This window comes from Podarcis bocagei (genome assembly GCF_964188305.1).
Source record: "Podarcis bocagei genome assembly, chromosome: 6".
In the NCBI taxonomy this organism is placed as follows: Eukaryota; Metazoa; Chordata; class Lepidosauria; order Squamata; family Lacertidae; genus Podarcis; species Podarcis bocagei.
The window spans coordinates 35,398,817-35,418,608 of NC_138130.1; the positions used below are offsets into that span (position 1 = coordinate 35,398,817).

A 19,792-nucleotide genomic window follows, 5' to 3' on the forward strand; every position below is an offset into this window, starting at 1 on the left:
TATCTATCTGCATATGCATAGCAACCTCACTGTTGGCACCCATCTGTCTCAAGAGACAATGGAGTGTGCCTCCAGGAGTAAGTCAGACCGCTGCATTAGCAATACCAAAGTGACCACCTCAGGGCACAAGCCTGGGCAGTGTGGTATGGAGGTCCTGAGCTGCCCAGACAAGAAGATGCTCTACTCAGACTTGCTGGTGTGGTCCATAGAAAACACAGTGATACATTTAGCACCAGCTTGGCTGCAGGAGTTGCTGGAAGGAGGTGCAAAGTTGTCATCCAACTGTCTTAGGGACTCCACTTTGGATTTGTGTAGGGTCCTGAGCCTTTTATTCCCCCAAAGATAACCTGCAAGGCAGCAGAGGTTTAATATTTCCTTAAAGAGGTTTTCCTTCTTCTAGATGGGCTAACTTCCCAGGTTGACAAGCCCCATGTGCCTCTTACCTCCCTTTGCAGCACGCGTCTTCTGTGTGGAACAATCATGCAACAATAATGTTTGTACAGCACTTTTGATGTTCAAAGTGCTTCACATGCATAGAAAACAAGGCTGAGGAATGATGATGGTCTGGATGATGTTGGGAAGTGGAGTTCATCTGGAGGGCACCACACTGGCTATCCCTGGCATAAGATGGTACTTCAGATTCAAGGGGAGGATGCTGAGGCTGAAAGAGATTGGCTTGTCTAAGGTAATCTAATGAATTCACACCAGAGGTGCAGATTCAAGGCTTATTCTCTTAGCCATATCTCAGTAGGCTAATCGGATTATTTTGAGGGATCAGGCTGGTTAGTCTGAGGCCTCTACTGATGACTTTCCAGAAACTGGAGAAGCAAAGTATTTGCTATTCCTTTTCCTCATTCCTTTCTACTCACTTCATATTTTTTTTAATAAAAAATATTTATTAAGATTTTACACAAAACATACAAAACGTAAGTTTTTTTTAAAAGTTAAAAAATAATTAAACCAACTATTACACATATAAAAAAGAAAGAAAAAAGAACAACAGCTAACAAGAAAATTACCAAAAAAGAGACCTAAAAAAACCCGGTAGTTGAAAAAATAAAAAAGAAGAGAAAAAAGAAAGAACAATATCTTAAAAAGAAATAATCCATTTTTCAATATCTTTAAATTCATTTGCTTATTTCCTTGACCTCCTCACACCTCCCCTTTTGTATTCCCGTTTACAAAGTCCTTTCAGCAAATCCTTACCCTCTTTCATTTATCTTTACTCTATAATCTTAACCTATTATAACTATATATTTTCATCCAAATAACTATCTATATTTACATATTCTTATTAGCCTTAATACCAAAACCACTTATTTTCAGTCTAACATCATTTTAACATTCATTAATTTTACAGTATTTCTGTAGATAATCTTTAAATTTCTTCCAGTCTTCTTCCACCGTTTCTTCTCCCTGGTCTCGGATTCTGCCAGTCATTTCTGCCAATTCCATATAGTCCATCATCTTCATCTGCCATTCTTCCAGAGTGCGTAAATCTTGTGTCTTCCCCTTTCTACTCACTTCAGACAACCCCACAGGTATCTATTTTAGTATTTGTCCTATCATCTTGACTTTAAAAAGGTAAAGGTACCCTTGACCATTAGGTCGAGTTGCGGACGACTCTGGAGTTGCGCACTCATCTCGCTCTATAGGCCGAGGGAGCCGGCATTTGTCCGCAGACAGCTTCCAGGTCATGTGGCTAGCATGACTAAGCCGCTTCTGGTGAACCAGAGCAGCGCACAGAAACGCTGTTTACCTTCCTGCCGGAGTGGTACCTATTTATCTACTTGCACTTTGACGTGCTTTCGAACTGCTAGGTTGGCAGGAGCAGGGGCCGAGCAACGGGAGCTCACCCAGTCACGGGGATTCAAACCGCGACCTTCTGATCGGCAAGCCCTAGGCTCTGTGGCTTAACCCACAGCGCCACCTGCGTCCTCATCTTGACTTTAATTGGAATCAGAATCCTTTACTGGGGCCACTGCTGGCAAGGTCTTGTTCCATTTTAGCTTGGAGCATCATACCTAGGAGTTGATTAGATTGGCCCCTGCCAAGGGCACAAGCCCAGGAGGATGCAAAAATCAGACCTCTCTACTCTGGCTTGGAGAGGCTAGGAACCCATCCATCTGTCTGTGTATTCCCTCTGCTGCTCCTCTGCTGGGTGAGGTGCGCAGGCTTCTCTGACTGCCTCAGCGGAGGAATCCGATTGCTGGCATGGGGGCCCCCTCCCCAGTCAGCCACCACTGATGTTAGCAGTGTGAGACAAGCCTCCAGTGGGGCTTGGGAAGAAAGAGAGAACAGGCCAGAGTTTCAGGAGGAGGAAAAAGGAAGGATGGAGGTAGAAGGGCAAAGCAGCAAGAGGAGGCAGGGAGGCAGACAGATGGGGGACATGGAGGAGAACCCAGTAGCCGTGGAGGAAGTCACTGGCAGGGTGCAAGAGGAGACAAAAGGAAACGCTTTGAGTTTCTGGTCCATAGTCTCTTGCAACTTCAGAGACACCAATACAGCTTCTTGCCAAGGGTGCAAGGGAGTCTAGGTCATAGCTGTCAACTTTTCCCTTTTCTTGCGAGGAATCCTATTTGGAATAAGGGAATTTCCCTTTAAAAAGGGGAAAAGTTGACAGCTGTGGTCTAGGTACACCTCTGATCCTAGTGCAAAGACTTACACTTGCACAGTGGAAGTTCCTATCACCTTTCTCTCTCCTTGTGTGTCACCAAAATCTGTTCTGGGTTTTCCCCCAACCCTCCAGAGCAGATCTGAGAAGCTCTCTTCCAAACATGGAAATCCATGTGCTAGCAGAATGACTTGTTTCGTTGTAACCCTTTGTTACCAAATTACTGTACACCACGCTGAGTCGTTGGTATATATCAGGCATGTCCAACCAGTAGATCATGCTCTTCCGATAGATCCCCAGCTGATCCTGGTAGATCACGGGACCCTTATTGATCATGGGATTAAATAAAGTTTACCGAAAGTTAACAAATAAAAGCTGAAGAACTCTGGGCAATCCTACCCCCCAAAATCTCAGCAACTCTGGGCTCAACAACTCTGGGCAATCCACCCACCCACCCCACGCACGCTCCTCCTCCCTCCAATGACAATGGGTAGATCACTGCCAGTTTTTTAATACTGGGAGTAGATCACAGTCTCTTGGGAGTTGGACGTGCATGGTATATATAAAAGCTATAAATAAAAAGAATGCAAAATGTCTCTTTCGCACAGTCAACTGGTCTTGCACACTTGAAGCTATTTGGTGGTCACATTTTAATATATTTAACAATAGTTCAGACCCTTCTTTTGGCTAGTGGAGTTTTTGATTCGAGCAAATGAACCCACAACACTGACTACAGCGTGCCCTGGAAGGGAGAGCTTGTGTCAGCACATTTGTGGTAATAAGACTAAATATGTCTGGAGTGGTATTAGTACAGTTAAAGTGGACTACCCAGAATCATCTGTGCCTACAGGCTAAAGAGGCTTATTTAAATGAAGAAGGAAAGAGGATTTCTGACAGTGCAGTGAACAAAAATGAGCTCCGCAGAGGACCTCGAATATCCTCGTCTCTTAATTCAGTACCAGAATGGATTTTTAATATCAAAGGTAAGGCTCACAAATGATATGCCTCAAGAAAATTTAAACTAGGAAGTGATGCTTTTTTCTTCTTATTGTGGATGTGTGCAGAACCTAGAGCATCTATAGAGGTGAATCTTTTAATTTATCTGTTTTAATTTTGTGTTCAACAGCTTGCAACAACAGGTGTTAACTAAATGTGCTGGGATGAATGCAATGAATGAGATTTAAACCAGTATCAAAGTAAAAAATCTTAAACCCCACCATTTGAATCATCTCCGTTGGACCAGGGCTCCTTATAAACTAAAATTTCCAAACCTGCAATCATTTCTTGGTAATCTAAAGTCCATACATGTTTAGGTTAAAAGCAAAGCATGTTTTGAATATCAAATTTGGAAAAATCCAGCACCAAGCTAAGATGTCGCTTAATGTAAATCTCACATAGAGTTTTCCCACCTTTTCAGTGCCTGCTTGTAGAAAGAGCTCAATTGCTTTAGTGCTTACAGCTTGTGCCCTCCAGGAAGAAGCTAGCCTTGTTTCTTAACAACAGTATTTTGCTGTGGAAAGAGAGCAAGAGGTGTCAGCACAGTTCCATTTTGATATACATCTGAGATTCTTCACAGGTGTGAAATAGGAAAACTCCTAAAATGAACCTTTTTTAAAAGAGAGAGAGAGAAAAGAGATTCTCTTCTGTAGGCGATATGCAATTCCAATCAATATAAAAATGCAAAGGTTTTGTAAACCCACAAGGAAGCTGGGAACAAGTAAAGTTTTCAAAGATGCTAGAAAATCATCAATAAATTACTTTAAACTAGCCCCAAGGGGAAAATTATCCCTTCAAAATTTGTGGTAAAGCAAGATATTGAAGCAAGCATATACTGTATAGAGATCATGTTGCTCTTTTTAAAATGAGTCTGTTGCTAGGATAAAAACAATGAGGACATTGACTTGCAGCTGTGGCTTCAACATACCGTTTTTATTATTGTGTATGGCAACAATAAAAGTCCCACAACAAAAATATGCATTCAGACTATGATGAAATATGCATTCAGACTTAGATGAAGCTCAACAATGCATTGCAGAGGTCAGTTTGAAATTATTTCTGCCATTCGACTGTAGGCTGCCGTCTCAACCAACCCTGCTTACCTGGGAGCAAGCCTCATTGAATTCCATAAGCCTTACTTCTGAGAAGTCACTGCACTGTTAGCTGCTGCTGTGCTTTCTCTCTTTGCTTCTTTCATCCCTGCCCGTTCCTTTGGTTTTAGGTGATGTTTGCTGCTTGTGAGCTGGGAGTATTTGATCTGCTGAGAGAGTCAGAAGATCTCTTGACCTCGAAGGCCATTGCAGAGCAGCTGGGCAGCAGCTTCCAGGGAATGGAGAGGTTGCTAGATGCCTGTGTGGGTTTAAAGCTGCTGAGAGCAGAAGTGAAAAAGGAAGGAGGTAACTGTGTCAGAGGAATCTAACATGACCAGCCACCCCTGTTTTGGCCTCTGCAAATTTTGTGCCTAGAAACTGACCATAACGTTTTTTAAGAATATAAGAAGGAACCAGCTGCCCACACCAAATGCCCCCAACCTGGGTATCCTAAATGTTTAGGACCTTAACACCCATCAGCCTGAGTCAGAATGGCCAATGGTCAAGGTTGTCCAAGCCATCTACTGAGCCCCAGTATCCTGACTGGTGTTGGCTTTTGAGGGTTTCAGGCAGAGTCTTCCCCTGTCTGGAGAGGCCAGGGATTGAGCCTGGAGCCTTCTGTTTGCCAGTGGGCAACAAACAGATGGGCGTGGTATAAATTAATAATAATAATAATAATAATAATAATAATAATAATAATAATAATAATAATTATTAATAATTACGCTGAAGGTAATCTGAAATAGAGATTGCTAGTTCTGGTTCACCTGCTCAGCTGTCTTTCAGCTTTGGTAAATAGGTTTTGCCTATTTCTATATTGTTTTGATAATCTGCAAGCTGTGTTTGCTACATGCGAGAATATACATATATATGCATGAATGCACCATGGAAGGTGACTCTCAAACCACTTCTAGCTCTTTTTTAAATAATTGTCTGTTTCCCACCTGCAAAACAGAAAGACTTTTGTGAAACATTCAAGGGTGAATGTGTGTGTTGCGCATACACAAGAGGGCATCTAATCTCTCTCTGCTTCCAGGCAGTTTCACCTTGAGCTCAACAAGGATGCTGTTAAATCCCCAAATTTGACGTATATTTTGGCAAATGGCAAGCAGAGTCAGTATAGATTTCTAAGAAGATTGCATCAAAAACTGCTTTAAGCTGGACAAATAAATTGTGCAGATGCATTATTCTTGTACTTAAGATGATGGTGCCACAGATATCATCACCACTGTGCTAAATACTGACTTTGCCTTCTTTCCTCTTTAGCATTTTATGGAAACACGGAAATATCAAATCTCTACCTCACAAAATCAAGTCCGAAGTCTCAATATCATAACTTGATGTACTATTCCAAAACCATCTATTTGTGCTGGCACTACTTGACAGATGCTGTGAGGTAAGGTGAACGATGAGGAAGTTTATGTTGATAATTGAAAAATGAAACCTTTGTAAAACCTTGCAGTGAACCACCGCATTATTCCCTTTTTCAGGAAAATTACTGTTTACTGTTGAATGTTGAAGTGCTAATAGTTCAAACAGGACTGGTATAGAGTTACTATTGTTACACTATTACTTTATTTTTTATACCACACACCAAGTGGTAGCATTGTGATATTGTTAACACTTAAGAAGATTCATTTTTTGCAGGTGTGTGGAAACCAGCTAGGGAGTCCTTTGTCATAACAGCACTATTTACCGAGAGAATTCTCAGGAGGATACTTAGCAATGAGGAACTGGCACGAAGGTGTTGAGATACCAGTTGATTCTATTTTCTGTGCCAGAAGAAAACAAAGGAAATTGGGGTGGATTTTTCAGCGAATGAGGACCACTATATGGTTCTACTTTGAAGTAGCTGTTGTTAGTAATACTAAGTTCTTTACCACAGATGGTTGAGAGCTGTGTAAGAGGATTTTCCACATTCAGCTGCATCCGGAAATTAATGCAAATTTAAGATCGCCCATTTGCCCAGTTTCCAAGTAGAAGCTTCCCAACAAATTTCCATTATCTTCAAGTTCTGGTCATTTGCATTATTAGTTATTACTTTCCAGAGAAAGTAATATTTAGTTAGTTATTACTTTCCAGAGAAAGCAATAAATATTAAAAAATGGGAAGGCACTTTAGCTCAAGACATTTTGGAGACCCTCTTAACACCTGTCAGTTGTTTCAGAAGGAGTAGAAGGCGGAACTAAATCCATATTTCCCTTCAATTCAAAACAACTATCAAGCGTAGCTCTGGCAGGGAAGCATCCTGTATCACCCATGTGCACCAGTGATGGAACAATTCCCTTTGGCTCAATTAAGAATGCACTTGGCAATTACAAGCTTCCTCGGCATGCGTTTGGAAAAAAAACACACATCTGTTTTCTAAGAGATCTCTCTTGGCACATGTTCACTGGTGGTGCTCTGCAGATAGGCACCTTATCTTATGTCTGCTTAAGAAGAAAGCTGCCTTGAAATTTACCTCCACCTTTCCCAGCCAAAACAACAGCAACAACCGTGTAAATACATTCAGTGGGGAAAGAAAGGGTTTTTAGAGCTGGGTGAGAAACATCAGTTACATGAAACCTTCGTAAGGAACAAATCAAAGTAATTGACCCAAAGCAGATTATACGTGCCAAGCAAAAGGCTGCTTGGTTAGGTTGTCTGGCTCACACAGTTCAGAGACAGCTGTGAGAGTTTCATTGGGCACAGTGTGGTGTAGTGGTTAAGAGCGGTAGACTCGTAATCTGGTGAACTGGGTTCGCGTCTCCACTCCTCCACATGCAGCTGCTGGGTGACCTTGGGCTAGTCTCACTTCTTTGAAGTCTCTCAGCCCCACTCACCTCACAGAGAGTTTGTTGTGGGGGAGGAAGGGAAAAGAGAATGTTAGCTGCTTTGAGACTCCTTCGGGTAGCGATAAAGCGGGACATCAAATCCAAACTCCTCCTCCTCCTCCTCCTCCTCCTCCTCCTCCTCCTCCTCCTCCTCCTCTTCTTCTTCTTCTTCTTCTTCTTCTTCTTCTTCTTCTTCTTCTTCTTCTTCTTCTTCTTCTTCATCTTCATGCATGTGCCTACAAAGCTTATCTGGCTTTGGTTGTCAAGGCCACTGAATAGTTGGGGTCTGTGTCGGGTGTGTGTATGTGTGCAGAATCTTGTTTTACATTCCAAATCAGAGAAGACCTAGGGGGTGAGAAGCTTGATTTGCAATATTAAGAATGATAAGCTGGGCAAATTTGTATTCCAGAAGAGGTCATTTCTGGCATCGCTTAAATGGCATTTATAATTCTTGATACAGCTAGGAATGTAGGCATATATAAGCATACTTCTGTCTCTTAGGTTCCCAGGAAGGATGGGAGGTTATGGAATGTTTTGATGATGATTATTTTTTTAAAGCTAGCTTACTTCAGGATCACTGCTCCTGTGAAAAAGTGAACTCTATAAGCAACATCATGCAAACATTCTTAGGCTTTTGTTCAGGATTCTTCTTGGGTATGGCAGTATTATGTAATATAAATGACATTTTAAAGTTAGCTGTTGAATTTATCAAGAATTTCCCTCCTTAATTTAAGGGAGGGGGAAAACCAATACGAGAGAGCCTTTGGCATTTCATCAAAAGATGTCTTCGAAGCACTTTACAGGTAAGGCTTCCACTATAATAGTTTAATCTAAAACACAGTAGATTGCCCCTGATCAAATGTCTCTGTGTGCACACTGTTTTTGATAGCAATAATGGTTAGTGTGAAGGTCATTAAACTGTGGGGGGAGCACACAGCAGTAATCTGTTTTGGAGGTTAATAGTATATGGCTAACTGAGGCCAGGGTGTCATGGTCCAATTCTTGGTTTCTTAAGAGATTTTCTGAGCACAATCATATACAAGCTCTTCTGCTCGTGCAATAGAAACAGCAGATCTATGTGTCCATTTGCAGAGCTGCTCCTTCCACAGAAATGAATGGGGCCGTCTGCACAAAGATCTCATGGGTGTGTTAAAGAATATGCAATTCTTTTAATCAGGATGGCAGAAAAGCTGTCCATGTCTTTTACATAGCAGTAAATCATTGTGGGCATTTGCAACAAGATCACTGCTTGTGCAATTTCAAATCTCTAGATCAGAGGAAGAAATGATAAAATTCATGTATGGATTGAATGCAATTTGGAGCATATGTGGCAGAGATGTGATAGCTGCATTTGATCTTTCTCTGTTCCCTGTCATATACGATCTTGGAGGTAAGTGCCATTTAATACGTTTCAGTAGTTTTTCTTTGACACACACACACACACACACAGAAATGTTAAAATCTTGCATGGAAAAACTTGCACTTTAAGACAACTGCCCGGTTTAATGAAGACATTAAGAATACACTGGGCCTATTTTATGGACTGGCATGAATTTTAAGAGTTGCAAGCAGTTACTCATATGGCAGTTTGAGGCAATCCAGTACTCAGCAGTACCAGTGTGCTTACTGGGCAGCTGTCCAAACCTGACCTTACTATAGCGGTTGGCGTGTTCTAGTACATAACCATGTTGGCCTCAGTGATACCTATAGGATTTGGAAATGCAGTTTGCAGCACTCAGTGGGGCTAGTGAGGGCCTTCTCTGTAGAAGAACCAAATACCGGTATTTCCTTGTGTATCTTGGGTCCTGTTAGTAGTGGCAGAGGTGATTTCAAGTCCCAGCACCCCTTGTGCCATCAAAGAGGTTTGTGGAATGTGACCTCAATTCATGCTGGATGCATACCAGGGGACCTTAGCTTGGGGTGTGGTCCTGTCCAGGCCAAGACTGTCGAAACTCTTACGCCACTTCAGATGAAGCAGGCATCATTCCCTGCCCGAAATGGTAAGAAACCCAGAGGCAGGCCCATCCATACTCAAAAAAGGATGTGAGAAACAAAATAGTGCTGTGCTAATATGGTTAGTTGGTTAGTTATTTTTCTCCACCTCCGCCTCCTCCTCTGAACTCATTACTGTTTTTTTTTACCTTTCGCTTCAAAAAGGAGGCGCTGGTGCTTTAGCCCAGGAATGTGTCTCACTATATCCAAATTGTTCAGTCACAATTTTTGACCTGCCTAAAGTAGTACAAACAGCAAAGAAGCATTTTGTGTCCTCTGAGGAACAGCGGATCACTTTTCATGAAGGTAAAGATGGTGATTTCTTCTGTGTTTCCTGAGAAAACTAGGATGAGGAGGAAAACATTGCTCTTTACTGTAAATTCCTTTCCCCTCTCTGTAGAAAGTAGCCCCATAATTTAATACTGTGCCTTTTTCCCTAAGGCTATTTCCTCCTCCTGACATTTGAAATATTTTATTTGTTGCACATTTCGGAAGGGTCATACAAGTGTGACCTGGAGCTAGAGCTCATATATATGTGTGTGACTGCAAAAGCTCTCACTGCCTAACAGATAAGTCACTGGATGGTTTTTAGAGTTGGCTCTTCCAGAAAAATGTTTGGGCTGCTTGCATGAATGTTTCTTAAAATCCCAAGACTCTGGGTGATATTCAGCTACTTTTTAATCAGAGAAGACCCATTGAAATTAATGAAGATGATTGTATACCACCCATGCTGTTCAAGAATGAAATAGGTTAAATTATAATATTAGAACCTCTATTCTCCGAATTAATTACAGGATAGACCATCTTCACATGGAACCCAATACAGAAAGTGCCTGTATTGCTTGGACTTACTGTTCCTTCTTTCACACATGCCTTGTGTCCAACAAATAGAAAACATGTAGTTTAGATGCTTTTATTAACATGGTGCATCTCAACAGTTACAAAACCTGTCCCCTGTCCTCCCAAGAACTTTAATGATGGCTCAAGCATGAAAACAAACACCAGTGAATCTTCTTCTGATCTCAGCTACTTTGGACCCATTCCATGTTTTCTTGACATGCTGGATTCTCGGTTAATCAGAAATTAATGTTTGTTTTCTGCCTGATACAGGAGATTTTTTTGCAGACCCAGTTCCAGAAGCTGACCTGTATATTTTAGCAAGGATCCTCCACGATTGGGCAGATGAGAAATGTGTGCAGCTTCTCAAAAAGGTGCAGAAGACTTGCAAAACTGGTACGTACGTGTGTATAATAACGTACAAGAGCCTGGCTATACATTGCAATCATCACTTCAAAAAACCAAGTGCCTTTATCTCTCTGGGACTGTTTAATGTGCTCAGTGCTTTCCATTAATTGTGACGTCAGCTTGTCACTTAGCATTCTTGCAACCACGGAAGGAGGGGTGGTGGAATTGGTGGCAGGCTAGGCAAGTAGACATCACTCATGCAATAAGGCTTCTCCTTCCTCTCCTCTCCCTGTAGCCCTTCAATATTACTGGGGGGCTACAAGCTGTTTGAGGCTGGAGGGGGGGGGAGAGAGAGAGAGAGAAGAGAAACGGGAAGTATCGCTGTGCAGGTGGGTGGAAGTTATTGGTTCTCAACATACTTCAAAGAAACTTTTTATCAGGGGGTGAGCTGCAGCACCAAATGTTCCCCAAACAGATTTTATTAAGAAGCTCTAAAGATATCCCTCGATAAGAAGTTTCTTGAAAACACATTGGGAACGATATCTATTTGTGCAGCTGTCTCTTTCATTCTTGAGTTTTTCTACAGCTGTTACTGATCCTTTCTATTTGTGCTATTTTTTTAAAAAGAAAGCCGAGATTCAAAACATCAAGCAGCTAGTCCCATGTGCACAGATAAGCTTTTTTTTCTACCATCAAAGCAGGCATTTCTCTTGCACCCTTTCAGAAGGGTTTCAAAAATTGTTGTGGTAGCCTATGGGAACCTGCTTTTAAAAGGGGGAGGAAATATTCAAAAATCCCACCAAGCATGTACAAACTCCTAAGTTTGTCTACGTAGCTTTTCCTTGACATTAGAAATAAAGTAGCTGAAATGTTAGTGGCAGTTGTAGTTGGATTCCCCTTTCAGAAGTTACGGAAGGACTAAATGGACATGGGGGCAGTGGCATTGTGATAGCAGGCTGAATATCCTGGCATCTCTCTTTCTACACATTGATTGATTGATTGATTGATTGATTATATTTCTGTGTTGCTTTTCATTCAAGTGAATTGCAAAGCGGCTTACAAATGCAATGCAAATCATATAGAATAATTAACATATCACCAGTAAAACAATTACAATTTATAAAAACACTATTAGATAAACAACGAAAAGAAAAGAAAAGATAAACAGCACAATTACAAGTCATATTATAGAATTCACAGTGGTCACATGTATGACATGATGAGCCTGGTGTTGTCATTCCTTTTATCAATCAATTTAGCCTTTCCATAACGTCTTGAAAAGTCTTTGGTTATTTTATAATGGCAGCAACAATACATCATTTTACTTTAATGGAAGATGCTCAGTTTATAGTAGGGATAGCCAACCTGGCACCCTCAAGAGGCTTTGGACTCCAACTCCCATCGGCGTCAATGTCAGGGATAATGGGAGTTGTAGTCCAGTAGTATCTGGAGGTCACCACATTAGCTAGCTCTGGTTTATAAGATGAGTATTGAGATCCATACTTCACTTACCGGTCTAAATCCTTGTTGTTCTGTTTCACGTAGCTCTATCTTCATTCCTGGGTGCTCTCTTTTTCTTGAAATCTTAGGCTGAGGTTATAGACTCATTATAGGATTACGAAGAGGCCGGGCAATGTGTCAAAATGAATCTTGTTTTCCCCAACCAGGTGGTGGCGTTTTACTAGTCGAAACACTTCTGAATGAAGACAGAAGCGGACCTTTAGAAAGCCAGCTCTATTCCATTAATATGTTGGTTCAGACTGAAGGGAAAGAGCGGACCCCTGCAGAGTACAGCAGCCTCCTCACAGCAGCTGGCTTCAGGGAGATTGAAATCAAGAAAACTGGAAAGCTGTATGATGCCATTTTAGGAAGAAAATAATATAGTCTCTACAGCTTTATTATCAGACGTGGCAAATAAAGCAAGAATAATAATGATAGGGTTTGGTTTAAGTTAAAAATATCTATCCAACTCACAGTCGTAATTATAATATCAATAGCAATCTAATAACTGTCAAATGTTACAGTACTAATTTATTTAATTGCAGCCTAGGGAAAGAGAGTGCCTGCTTGGCCTTTTCAGTCTAGAATCCCTTTCAGCTTAAGCATGCCTTACAGTCCACATAGTGAATATTCGTAGGTATATTCTACTAGGCATTGGTTTGGGCCACTGTGATGTCATGTGAAGTGTTACAAAAAATCAGTCATGGAATGCTAATCTAGTGAGGGAAATGAAAACATCACACAGGTGAAGGGAGATGTCTTAAGACAGACGTACAGGAGATGCAGGGTCAGTGAGATGGTGGGTCTTGATAGAGGGCTAGGATAGAGTCAGTGGCCAGAGGACACTTCGCTCACATGTTGAAAAGCAAATTCCAAGTCTGCTATGGGGTCTGGTAAATGGTGGGGTATGTTTTCTTGCACATTTTTGTGTGTGCAGTTGTCAAGCGGACTTTTGTATTGCTGGCTTCATGATAGAAATCCAGTCCCTATGTCTCTTCCACTCTACCTCCATGGCCTATTCCTGCAAAGAATGAGACTTAATTGTTTTATTTATTTTATTTTACGTATTTATATCCTGCCTTCCTCCCAAATTTGGATTCAAGGCAGCTAACAGAAGTTTAAAACATTATTACAAAATACACAGTAATGAAAACAAAAGTAGTTAATAGTTAAAAATGTGTTAATTCATTTCTGGAGCATGATTCACCCCTTAAGGAACACCACATTACTCTGATATTGGCGGTATATTCCAAAAATAAATGAAACAAAAGAAAACCTTTTGACAGATGGTGATATCTTATTTTTTTTGTTCAGACTAGCCCTGCTCTATAATAAAATTCTCTGAAATGAATTATTTTGCAAATGGCAACTCGTTAATGAAAGAAAGAAAAGACTTATCAATTAAATACTTTAACCCTTGGATTAGTTAATAGAAATAACTAATGAGCAGGATTTATTTAAATGCAAAACAGTCCTGGAAGATGGATGTATCTGCTGCTGTATTGTGTAATGATTTTGGGGGGACAGTCTGTTGCAGTCAAAACAAAGAGCATTCTGGCACTTCTAAGCAGCCTCTTGCAAGCTGATGCCCTCCAGAGCTTTGCAGTCCAAACAAATCTGTAGGATATCAGCTTGGAGGAGGCTACCTTAAAGCTATTCAGTATAGCTTTGGTGAATTGGAGTCTACTTCATCACATCAGACATGTGAAGTGTCATCCTAAGTTGGCAGGTGACATTATAAGCAATGAGGCTGGGGGGGGGGGAGGCAATGTAAATTAAAATGTCTTAAGAAGGTAAGTGAGCAAATTGGCACTGAGCTTGAAAACAAATCAACACTTCTCTCTCACGAAACAGTATCACATTCGCCATTAGATGGTGCTGTTCTTCTATGCTTCAGCTGTACCCTGTGATTGGTTCTGAAATGTCTATGCTGGCCAGCACTTCTCCACTTACATTCAAGGATGAAGTTCAGCACTGAGGTCAAGTTGCTAAAACCAAGACAAATCCGCTGTAAACACCCTGCTCCTTAATTCTGCAGAGCAAACATTCCATTATCATGGAGTGTTTCCTTGTGAAATGTAAGTGGAATCTCATTCCATAGTTTTAAAGTAACATGCTATATTTCCAGGTATAAAGGTAAAGGTAAAGGTACCCCTGCCCATACGGGCCAGTCGTGTCCAACTCTGGGGTTGCGTGCTCATCTCGCTTAAGAGGCCGGGAGCCAGCGCTGCCCGAAGACACTTCCGGGTCACGTGGCCAGCGTGACGAAGCTGCTCTGGCGAGCCAGCACCAGCGCAGCACACGGAAACGCCGTTTACCTTCCCGCTATAAAGCAGTACCTATTTATCTACTTGCACTTACGGGTGCTTTCGGACTGCTAGGTGGGCAGGAGCTAGGACCGAACGACGGGAGCTCACCCCACCGCGGGGATTCGAACTGCCGACCATACGATCGGCAAGTCCTAGTCACTGAGGTTTTACCCACAGCGCCACCCGCGTCCCTATTTCCAGGTATATGTACATACAAAAATATACTTTTCTGATACCATTTATTTGAAGATAGAACTGTTCTACAGATTCAACAATCTAGAGATATGTAAGAAACTGGCTAAAGCAAAGCAATACTTTGGTCCAACCAAAAATACATAATTTTGCAATAATGTTCAGGTAGCTGTCATTTTATATTCAGGGGTTGTCATGTGCCTTCATCAGGAAAGGGTAGGATATGAACTGCAGGCTGTATTCTGCACAGTTAAAGCTTTTCCTTAGCCTACCACCAAGTGGCAACTCATCCAAAGTCTTGTATAGTTCTGGACGAAAGAAGAGGGGACAGTTACTTGGTGCAGAGGTCTTGGTGACCTGGACAAAACTTGCAGGTAAGGATGGGTGAATCTGTCAGTTTTGGTTCTCTAAGATTCTAAATTTTCCAGTCTTAAATTCAGTTCTCTGCATTTCTGCAACAATTTGTATTTTTTTTAAAGAAACGAAACAAAAAAACCTAGTGAATATTCACCAGCTTGTCAGTGTCAGTTTTTTAATGCATTTACCAATGAACACATTTTTGCAAGCAATTTTTTTTAAAACACATTTCACTAATTATGTTTTTATGCACATTTCCCCTCTAATATAATGATTTTTGTACGTATTCTTTGGTTGGGGAACACTATTGAAAATTCAAAGAAGCGTAAATTTTGAAATGTAAATTTTGAAGGGCAGTTGTATTTTGGTTTGCATATTGGTTCAAGAAGCGTGTGTTTGTTTGTTCTTTTTAAAAAATGCTGTAAAACCAATAAAAATTTATTAAAAAAAATAAATAAAACAGAAACAAAATCAGTTTTCTACTCCATCTCTACTTGTAGGTGATGCATTTCCATGCCTGACCCTGTCTGAGGAGTTCGTTTGACCAGATCTCTCGTGACATTTTTATTTCAGCAGGCCTTTAAATGGCTTTAGGAGTGGCTTTTAAAATGAAACGTAGCTGTAATTCTTAGGTTATTATTAATCATGTCTCTGGAATAAACCAATGTAGGAATTTTATGGCTGACCTATATGAGGCAAAATCCCTGGTTTGAAACGATATAAACGTAAGTAAACATCTTGAACATGTTGAGGGAAGTCTATGGAAGCCATTTTCCAAAATGGCTGCCCTTCATCCTCTCACAACACTTGTCTCATGAGCCATGGAACCCTATATTCACAAAATATATCCAATTACTATACTATATATATTTTACAGACTCCACAAATATTGCTCTCTAGAATATATTTGCTTTACTGGGCTGATACTGTAAAGCAAAGTAGTCCTCCTTGGTTCAAGATGAGAATGAAACAGGCTTGCGTGTCTTGTCAGTTGACAAGTAATTTTAGATGCTTTCCATGGCTGTGCACCCAAGTGAAAGGTGCTAGACAGTTATTTGCTTGTGCATCATTTTCTGCTTGCCTGAAATGAGAGCATGGCTGGAATTCAAACGAGGAAGCAGTATGCCATTTCTAAAACTGTTAAAATTCAGCAATATTGCTTTGCAACGATTGACTGAGACTTTTGCCTGGATCAATAAGAGTGCTGAATGCAGAGTGGGTGTTGGTAACAATGAGAGGAGATGTTCAGGTAGACAAGGAGTAGGATGTGAGAATATAAGCTATACAATAGCACGATTGTCAATACCTTGTGAATGCGTGGAAGTATGTCTTTCTGCAAAAACAGTCAATTCAGGGTTTGAAACAACTCAAAAGCTACCGGGACTTGCAGATTCTTCCTGAAAGAACCAGTGCCATCCCCCTAGTATCAAAACGGAGATATGACAGCATTGCAGCATCCACAAGGGAAAAGGTGGAAGTGGGGTGCTTGGACAGAAAGCAGACATTTCCTTTCTAGACTTGTAATAAAGGCAGGGTTATTTAGATTGTGACACAAACGGGGAACCGGTGGCCCTGAAGCCCTTGCTAGACTACAACTCCCATTAGCCTCAACCAGCATGGTCAATAGTCAGGGATGATGGGAGTTGTAGTCCAGTAACAATATGGCTTCTCTGGTCTGAGCACAGCTCTGAAACAGACATAAAATAGAAGATACATGACAGCATCTCTCCACACTTTTAAAGATATATTAATGTGAGGGAGGTTCTGGTTTCGGTTGGAGTAGTGGTGCTGAGGGAGGGGATGCCTGCTCTACTGGTCTGCTTTAAACAATTATTAGCCCCACACTGTGCCTGTATCATGGCTTTATTATTATTTTTCTAGTACTGTAGTGGGTAGCATTTTGATAAAAAGCAGTGCAGGGAAAAGGTGCCCCCCCCTCCTCTAGCTGCTGATCCAATCAAGTTTCTTTGGGCAGTTTTAAGTTCTAAAATAAAATCTTCTGGAATTCCAGTTGCATTTTGCTCCTACCATGTCTGTTTCAACAGCCTACAGTTCCAGGCCTGCTACAGCTACAGATCTTGTGGGATGGAGACAGGGAGATTTATTGCTTTTTTCTGGATTTCACTCATGGAGTATAATGTGAGGTTATCTAGGAAGGTTATGTAAGGTACTTTCCCTCCTGCCTTAAGGCTTTAAAACTCCACAGATCCATACTATACAGGAGTGCTTGGTAGAACAGAACTTATAGATATATATTTTACTGCTTTTCATCTCTGAAACTCAGAGATGTACCTGAGAGTTATGAGGCATAAAGGTGACCTTGCCGATAGCTGCTCTTCCTTATGAGTAATTCACTCTGAGTGCACCCGCTTCCATTTCCATAAACAATAGAGCAACCTTTTGTAGTGAATGTGCGGAAAACACAGAGACGCTACTAAAAATGGAACAGACTGAAGAGAGCGGCAGACTAAAAAGAGTAGCTGACTCACAGCTTTTCCTTAACGGCAGTTGACAGCAGCCATTTTGCTTAGGTCCAGGGAGTGCATGTGCTCTTTATGAAAGAGAAAGGGATGACGTTTAGTGTTTCCCAGATGTCTGAGAGCTGGATCACATGCCCCCTGCATTAAAACAGCAGACACATTTCACTAAAAGGATTGCTTTGACAGCACAGTCCAAACCCAAGACCTGGTAGGATGGGAGCGTTTGGGTTCAGCATATCTCAGGCACACCTTGATTCATCAATAGATAAGTCCCTTACCCTAGCTCAACTGACATAACCCATGTGTGTGCAAGTCACTTTACAAGGAGGAGGAGAAGGAGTTTGGATTTGATATCCCTCTTCATCACTGCCCTAAGGAGTCTCAAAGCGGCTCACATTCTCCTTTCCCTTCCTCCCCCACAACAAACACTCTGTGAGGTGAGTGAGGCTGAGAGACTTCAGAGAAGTGTGACTGGCCCAAGGTCACCCAGCAGCTGGGTATAAGATGTATCTGAAGAAGTGTGCATACGCATGAAAGCTTATACCTGGAACAAACTTTGCTGGTCTCTAAGGTGCTACTGGACAATTTTTTATTTATTTTGACTGTGTCAGACCAACACAGCTAGCTACCTGATTGTTCATTAAATTATCTTTCCACTGATATATAGTTTTATGGTATTACTCCAAAAAAACTGGTGTTATGAGCCATCAAACCTCAGAAACACACTTTCCCCAAAAGCTTTCTACAATTTTGGCCACTAGTGTAAGTGGGAAATCGTAAGATAGACTGCTGGAATATGTGGACCTTCCTCTGAGAGAGACCTGGTGGGGGAAGCCTGCGTATATCTTATTTTTCTTCAGAGGGGGGTTTTTTTTTTTTGAGTAGTGGGGGGATTTTTGCTCTAATAGGTATGTAGAAGCAGTTGTAAAGCATGGAATGACGATGGGAAGAGAAATGTTAATTTTGTGCTTTACAACTGAAGTAATGCACAGAATGCTTGTTAAGAGCAGTAAGTGTAGAGTCCGGAAGTATCCAGCTGCTTCACTGCGTTTAACATCCTTTTACAATACAGTACTATTGCCAAACAGGGGAAAAAGAAACTATACAGTGGCATCAGCCAGCTAACAAATAGGCCAGGAACATTTTTTACCTTCAATCTACTTTTCTGAAATGCCGCTTCAGCATAATATCTCCTTTGATTCCCTCTTGAAGTGAGCAAAGTATTGGTTGTTGTGAACCGTTTGTATCTATTCATTTATGTCGGTTATTCTCCCTCTGAGGGTCATCAACGCAGTCTGGCTTTTTCTGCTAGTCAATGGAAACATAAAAAAGTGTGTCAAACTGAGTTGTCCTTGTTAAGGGTGAAAAATATATTACGTAACAGAAACCTGAAAAATAGTAATGTCTTTTGATCTGGTTTTTGATCTTCGGAGATTAAACTCAAGTTATTCTCTAATTATTTTCGTTGGATCCCAGTCACTGTGTACAATAAAATTTAACCTAAACAGTTTATGAGAACTGTTTCCACACTGATGGGTTGACAGAGATATATCTCAAAACTGCAAACTCTGCAGGTGTCTTCCTTTTTGTTCCTCAGCCAACTCATGTCCATCTGATTGACAGGTGGGCACCCTTGCCTGATTTAGAGGGACGTTTAGGACTAAGAGACATGAATCTCAGTGTGGCTTTCTTACCGTGCTTTGGGAACCTTAGGACAATTAAGAAGGCATATTCTGTCAATAGCTAGCTGAGGATATCTGGTTTTTAATTTTTACATGTTGTCAGGGCTGCCTCAGGTCCCAGCTCACAAAGGACCAACGCCAGGTTCACTTTATATACAAAGATGTTTATTGCAGTTCATTTTCCGCTCCACAGCCGAGGCGCGCAGCCCCACGTCTGTTATGCTTAGACCGTTGAAGTCCCCTCTGAGTCAGTCCCTCCCCTGCACCAGTTTAAGATGCTTGTGCTGCTCCACCTCTTTCTTTCTTTCCTTTTCCGCAGGGTCTTCCTGCCCGCTGGGGTTTCGCCCCTCCTGGATTCCCCTGACGCTGAATCCCCAGACTGCTCTCCCTCCCTCCTGCGGGCTTTGGGACCTGGCTCCTCCTCCGGGCTCCCTGTTCTTCCGCGCGCCTGCACATTTGAACTTGGCGCGCGCGCCCAACTTCTAACCTTCCTCTTGACAGTTACACTACTCCCTTCACTACTCCCCTCCCCTTCTGGGAGGATGGCTTGCTCTGACCTCCCCTCCTTTTCTGCTGCCGGA

At 41.5% G+C, this 19,792-nt stretch overlaps 1 protein-coding gene across 3 annotated transcripts; it reads left to right on the plus strand.

Moving 5' to 3' along the window:
* Window positions 1-262: 262 nt before the first annotated feature.
* Window positions 263-13,542, plus strand: ASMT (acetylserotonin O-methyltransferase). 3 transcript variants are annotated; one of them, XM_081199482.1, is made up of 9 exons: window positions 263-685; window positions 3,465-3,597; window positions 4,833-5,007; window positions 5,968-6,097; window positions 8,249-8,317; window positions 8,786-8,904; window positions 9,672-9,812; window positions 10,617-10,739; window positions 12,359-13,542. In XM_081199482.1, the coding sequence occupies exons 2-9, from the start codon at window positions 3,526-3,528 to the stop codon at window positions 12,568-12,570; spliced, it is 1,041 nt and encodes a 346-aa protein (XP_081055608.1). In that variant the 5' UTR covers window positions 263-685; window positions 3,465-3,525; the 3' UTR covers window positions 12,571-13,542. The 3 variants fall into 3 exon arrangements, with proteins under 3 accessions (XP_081055608.1, XP_081055609.1, XP_081055607.1); XM_081199483.1 differs by lacking the exon at window positions 263-685 and adding an exon at window positions 1,524-1,541; XM_081199481.1 differs by lacking the exon at window positions 263-685 and adding an exon at window positions 2,162-2,338.
* The last annotated feature ends 6,250 nt before the right edge of the window (window positions 13,543-19,792 follow it).

Coding starts and splice junctions, on each gene's coding strand:
- ASMT (XM_081199482.1), top strand. CDS start 3,526: ATGAGCTCCGCAGAGGACCTCGAATATCCTCGTCTCTTAATTCAGTAC. Junction 8,318..8,785: donor GTCTTCGAAGCACTTTACAG/GTAAGGCTTCCA, acceptor TCAAATCTCTAG/ATCAGAGGAAGAAATGATAA. Junction 9,813..10,616: donor GCGGATCACTTTTCATGAAG/GTAAAGATGGTG, acceptor TGCCTGATACAG/GAGATTTTTTTGCAGACCCA.